Consider the following 6,254-nt stretch of genomic DNA (forward strand, 5'->3'; position numbering starts at 1 on the left):
GCACATATGTATTTTTGGTTGGTTGTACATATATGTTTGGTTTGGATTGTGTTATACGTTTCTATGCAAAGAAGTGAATGAGACTTGAGTTGAGATTGAATGTCAGGAAGTGTTCGATTGAATTGTGTATGTATGGAAGAAGGGTATTATATTTGTAGCACAGAGCTCATGGTGTAGTGGGATTAAGTTATAAAGCTGGAGTGATGCTTTGGATGTTAAAGTGAAGCATGGGAGCTCACTTTATGAATTAGAAATGGAGTGTGATATATGTAAAAGGATGCAAGGGAGGTGTAAGACCATGATGTTGAATGTAAAATGTTGGAAAGGTATGACCTCATTGGGGTCCTAATTCATGGTCTTTAAGTTAAGAAAGGTTAAGTAGAGTTAGGACTAGAAGATGATGAGGTCATTAGTTAAATCATTAGTTAGGACTAGGATATGGAGAAGATTGAATGCTCTTGGAAACAAAGGCATATTTAAATGATTAGTCTTCTTGAATAACTAACTCCGGGAAAGCATAGAGCGAGGGCATTCATGATTAGCCGTTCTGGGCTGCGCCGTGGCTGCTGGCATTTGTCAAGTAGTGCTTCATAATTCAACACATTTTGACCATAGAATCAATACAAAATGTTGCGGCTAGGCCAAAAAGCTACAAATATAAGAGCCCATGCTTGTCATTTAACCACCAATATTGTTACCCGAATCATAAAACAAGTCGAACATCTAATATCTAAACAATAAATACAAACACCAATGACCCCTTTCATCAAATTGAAGTTAAGGCCTTAATTAGTCAAGGGGTAAGCGAGGGTGGCAATGTGGTTGTGAGCCACAGTGCCAATCCATAGCTTTCCATTTACTTCCCTTACTTCACTAACTAGTTTCATGACCTCACCCTTTCGATCCTCAAGAACTTCCAAAATCTCTCCTTTATCATTGAAGAGTGAGATCACTGTGTACATTCTCATCCCCATCAATCGAGCTAAGATGCTCATTCGAATTGGCAGCCGGAAGTAGACACTTCGTATCCAAGGATTGTGTGAGAGAAATTCTTGTGCGGAAGTTCGGCAACAATCTATTGCTACCCAAAATTGACCTTTCTCATTTATTCTTACATTGTCTGGGAAACCTGGCAAGTCAGCAACCACTTCTGTGGTTCCAGATTTTGGACCTTCCAACCAGTATTTTGTTAGCCTGTCACAATGCCATGAATTTATAATCAAGTACATATAATAATTGCTTTTTCTGTGAGATAGTATTTCTTTTGCTAGGTACTTTCTTTTAGGGACATCAGTTCTAGTAGTGGCTGGGGTTTTGAACCCCCAAAGCATGGACCCAATGATCCCTAAGAATCATGGGTGGTGGTGCCATTCGGCCGGAAGGCTATTGGCTTTTTGTAAGATAGTCAAGAAAAATGGGGTGGATGATTTTTGAGTGTCCAAAGTAGTAGCAGATTGGTTGGACTGCAATAAAGAGATTTTTCAACTTTGTAATGCAACAAAATCTTGGTTCAACCTGACATCCCTTTTTGTAAACTATTGTTATGATATGATGTTAGCTCATATTAAGTTATTTAATTGTTATCATATCCCAAAAGTCTTGTACAAGTGGAAAATCCACATTTGAAGAAAGAGAAATTCTATTTGCAGTCCTGAGTGAGGTACTGCGTGCACAGTCTCATTGATGAATGGGGGGAAAAGGAAAAAAAAAACATCATTTTATAAGAATATTATTGTAATTTTAATTTTTTTTAAATATAACAGTATGGACTTACATGAGCAGTCCCCAAATGGAAACCGTATGTAGACTAGCCTTAAATGAGATGGATTAAGAGGGAAGGGATAAGTACCTGCAGTTGGTAGTTTCAGTAAAGAGGAGGAAGGTTTGGTCCCTGGATAATTGTACTCCATTTGGAAAAGCCAACCCCTCCAAGACAACATGAGTTGTTTTAGTTGGAGGGTCATATCTGAGAAGTCTACCAGTGGCTTCTCCTTCCAACAATATAAAGAAATGGTTCCTGCCAAAAAATAAAAAATAAGAAAAAAAATAGAAAAGACATAAATCCATCTGAAAGCTTTTGGCAATATGCTTCGTTCTTTTTGGCATATGAAAGCTTTTATTATTAATAGGAAGAATAATTTTATATATAATCGTGAAGTGCGTAAACTCCAAGTAATTATTTTGAAAAAAAAAATTTATTATTAAAAATTTAATTTTTTTCATGTGAATCTCACATTTTATTTATTTTTTTCAAAATGATTACACAATAATTACACAATTGCACAATTACAAATATCTTATATGCACTTTTAAACTTACACTCTGTCGTATCTTTTGCTAGTATCTGTGAAGAAGATGGAACCGTTTTTATGAATGTCAAGGTCATTAGCAAACATTATGGGCTTCCCTTCTATCTGAGTTGCCAGAGATCTTGCAAGTCCTCCTTCAGGCCCAACAACCATAAGGCCATGATAAGCATCGGCTATGTACAAATCTCCACTTTCTTTATCGAACCTTAGGCCAAGGGGACGGCCACACCTTTTCTCATGCTTCCATTGCTTAGATGTGGTTGAATCGATGCCTTTAGCACAAAGCTTCTCTGACCTTTTAAGGGTCACACATAAATTAGCATCTACCAAGGCCAATCAACTATGAAAAATGATTTGAATAAGTTTTGAGGATGCAAATATTTTGATAAAAATGTTACCCACTATAAATAAGTGGTATTTTTCTAGTGAGTCTCTATTAAGTAATTCTACATATAATCGTAAAGTATATAAACACTGTATAATTATTTTGAAAAAGAGTAAGATCTACTATTAAAAAATTAATCTTTTACATGCGAGTCCCATGTTTTATTCACTTTTTTAAAACGACTATGCGGTGATTGCACAATTTAAAATTACAAATATATTTTCTCTTTGGTAAAACATGCGAGATATAGTAAAACACGAATGAGACTCACCAATTTGGTGTCACGAGTGAAAAGGTCTCCCACCCAACACTTTGACCCATCCATCGAACAACACGTCCATCGGCCAATCCTGTATAAGGGCCACGCCCCAAGTGGTCGAACTCTAACGATTCAGGGCCGAAGACTTCATTCTCAAACACCAATTTCCCGAGTCCTAACCGGCTTTGATTGTCTCTAGGCCAATTCTCCATGACTTGTTTGTATGGTGCAATTGAGTGCCTCACAGGCATAAACTCATGGCCTCCTAGGGGACCCATATTGAAAGGATCCATTATAACAAAACCCAAGGCCAAAACAAGAACAAAAAGGATTGGATGCTGAAGTAAAGCTTCATCTTTGAGTGGGTTTTTCTTGATGATCTTCTCCATACTGGCCAGGATGTTGGAAAATGAGATTCCAGGTCTTTATGGTGATAGATAGTACTTTAGTTTGGTAGAATTGCATACGGTAAGAAGTTGATAGCTAGCATGCATTATATGTGATGGGTTTTGTGGTTGGGAGTAGGTTGTCTATTGTTGGCCATGTTGCTGGCATTCTTTCTTACTAAAGGAAACAAACATACACGAGAAAGTAATTAGCATCAATTAAAATATATATCAGCTCAGCAGAATCTTGAAAAATATCACCAAAACATGAACCACCTTTTGGTTCTTGTCTATTGTTGGCATTCTTTCTTACTACTACACTAAACATACAGATGGCATGGCAGTTCCTTATGAGCAAGGACGCAGATTTTAAGACTTCAATATCAACTCGACGGAATAATGACTGGGACTCTTCGTCTCCAAACCTAACCCTTTTCATTTACACTATTTATATTCTTTTCTTTTTCTTTTATTTTTTCTAAAGACTACTTGTACACCACCTGTGCTTCATTCGTCTTAAAAATATGAAAAATTCTTCTCATCAGTCACTATTCATCACCCCACATTCTATGAAAAACTCTCTCATACCATATGAAATAATAAATCTGCACATCAGCCTATTGTTGGCTATAGCCGCAACACACCTGACGTGTGGACAGGCTGATGTATTACAGTAGACTGATGTGCTGTGTAGAGGAAAAAAAAAAAAGGGAAGAAAAAAAAAAAAAAAAGCCAACTCAGGTGTGCTACGGCTGATGTGCTACAGTGACCTGCTCTATAGCTTTACTCCCCTATGAAAAGCATCTCACACTTTATAAAAAAGCTATAAGTGTAAGATGTGAGAGTAAATAATAACTGATGTATAGTAAATTTTTAAAAATTATCATTCTTATTGATCAGTTTCTTTAAGATGAAGACATGGTATCTAATTTTTATTTATTAATATAATATTTACATACCTGCGCAACGAGCATGAATAATATAAGGGATCTATTAAAAAGATAAAACATTTAGTTTTTTGAAATTTGTTTATTTTAATTAAGTCTAATTTTTTTAAAAGATATATAAAATATTTTAGATTCATTTTATACATCTATCACAAAAAAATTCAAAAAAAGAGAACGCAATAAGATTTTGACTCTCTCTCTCCTTCGTCAAGGGGAATGTGTCATTTTTTAGGAGAGTTGCAGAGCATTTGGGAGGGAGATCCTACATTGTTCACATTTTGTGTGTTAAACATGAAATTATCCTTGAGTGGTCAGGTACTTTTTCACCTTCTTGGAAGCAGAAATTGAGCTTTTAATGCACTCTGAAATAAATAAATAAATAAAATACAGAAACAAATAAAAAGGGGAAGAACATCATGGGATGAGTGTAATCAATAATGCAAATAGTATGTAAGTGCTCAGGTTAGTTCTCGACCTGTTAAAATATTTGGAGTCAAAGACCATTTTCGTCAATTTGGCTGTTTCCAAACACGAATGTTTAGCAATTAGGATGAGATACAAAATTCTCATATCATAATATCATTACAATTTTTTCAAATTCTCAAACAAAATATAATAAATAATTAAATTTTTTCAAATCTCAATTCAACTTTTTCGAATCTCAAAACAATAATAATATTTTAAACTTTCATCTAAAATAAAAAATTCTTATCTCGCCATCCAAACCCACCTCCTCAGGAATTGTTTGGAAATAATTTTCGATTTCATCTTATTTACTTCTCAAACATCACTCAAACACAATCACTTTCAAACTAATCATTATAACTTTTCCAAACTAATCATTACAATTTCCCAAACTTTCAAACAAAATATAAAAATAATTTAATTTTTTCAAATCTCGAAACAAAAATAATATTATAATAATATGTTAACTTTATAATATTTTTTTTCCAACTTTTTTTCTTTCCTTTCCCAAAATTCAATAAATACTTAATTCGAACTATGTCACTACTATTCACAAACCATCTTACTATTATTCACAAAATTCACATTCTATCTCATTCTCCAAGCATCCCTCTAGTATTTTGAGCAACAAGCCATCCCACAATATTCAGTCTTCACAGGAGGCGGAAAGGCACGCTCACAGTTCAAAGCTGCTGTTAATCTAGAACAACTCCATGTTTATTTTGCGCCAGAATTGTTCACTGAAACACTCGTGATATTTTATAATTTAACTAACCTAACCCTTGAAATCTTCTTTGTGGAGCATGAATCCAAATATCAACCCAAGGTCACCAATCAGACATTCAATTCAACCATGAAAATTTCCAGAGAACATATATATATATATAGAGAGAGAGAGAGAGAGAGAGAGAAGGGGGAACATTATTGTTTGGTGGTCACTATACCAGAAAAGATAAAGATTTAACAACTATGTCTAACCAAATTACAATACCAAGTATATAACTTCAACTATCAACTCAAAAGGTCATAATCAGGAACTCAAACCCATTTTCAAACCAAAGCTTAACTTTTTGAGTTTCAACAGAAGTGCTTCAAGGATAAAAGTAGCAGAAATTGTCTTACCACACAATTCGGCCGAGTTATTTAACCAGAGAGACGATGGACTATTGATTCATTGACCCATTGTCATATAACCAGATTCATTTTTCATGATTTCATCTTATACATATACATTTCAAGTAGGACTCTGAAAAAATCGAATAAATCCAGACTAAAAAAAAAAATGAAATTAAAGATCCAATTCAAAATAAAGGGAAAAAACAAAAAAATGATTTTTGCTTTTTCACAGTTTGGGGTCTTCTACACATTGATTCTTTTTTCGTGATTTAAATAAATACAGACTAAAAAAATGAAATTAAAAGCAATAGGTGGTTGAACAGAAAATGCTAGGTCTGCCTTCAGGCTTTTTAATCGTAGAAAAAAACACTCAGAAATGCACGTTCA

The 6,254-nt window shown here is 34.4% G+C and overlaps 1 protein-coding gene across 1 annotated transcript; it reads right to left on the reverse strand.

The window, feature by feature from the left end:
• Window positions 1-441: 441 nt before the first annotated feature.
• On the reverse strand, window positions 442-3,538 carry LOC108992396 (protein STRICTOSIDINE SYNTHASE-LIKE 13). The gene is made up of 4 exons (XM_018966956.2): window positions 2,966-3,538; window positions 2,320-2,604; window positions 1,850-2,017; window positions 442-1,194 (listed from the first exon to the last, which is right to left on the reverse strand). The coding sequence occupies exons 1-4, from the start codon at window positions 3,340-3,342 to the stop codon at window positions 786-788; spliced, it is 1,239 nt and encodes a 412-aa protein (XP_018822501.1). The 5' UTR covers window positions 3,343-3,538; the 3' UTR covers window positions 442-785.
• Between the last annotated feature and the right edge of the window lie 2,716 nt (window positions 3,539-6,254).

This window comes from Juglans regia, chromosome 12, assembly GCF_001411555.2.
Source record: "Juglans regia cultivar Chandler chromosome 12, Walnut 2.0, whole genome shotgun sequence".
In the NCBI taxonomy this organism is placed as follows: domain Eukaryota; kingdom Viridiplantae; phylum Streptophyta; class Magnoliopsida; order Fagales; family Juglandaceae; genus Juglans; species Juglans regia.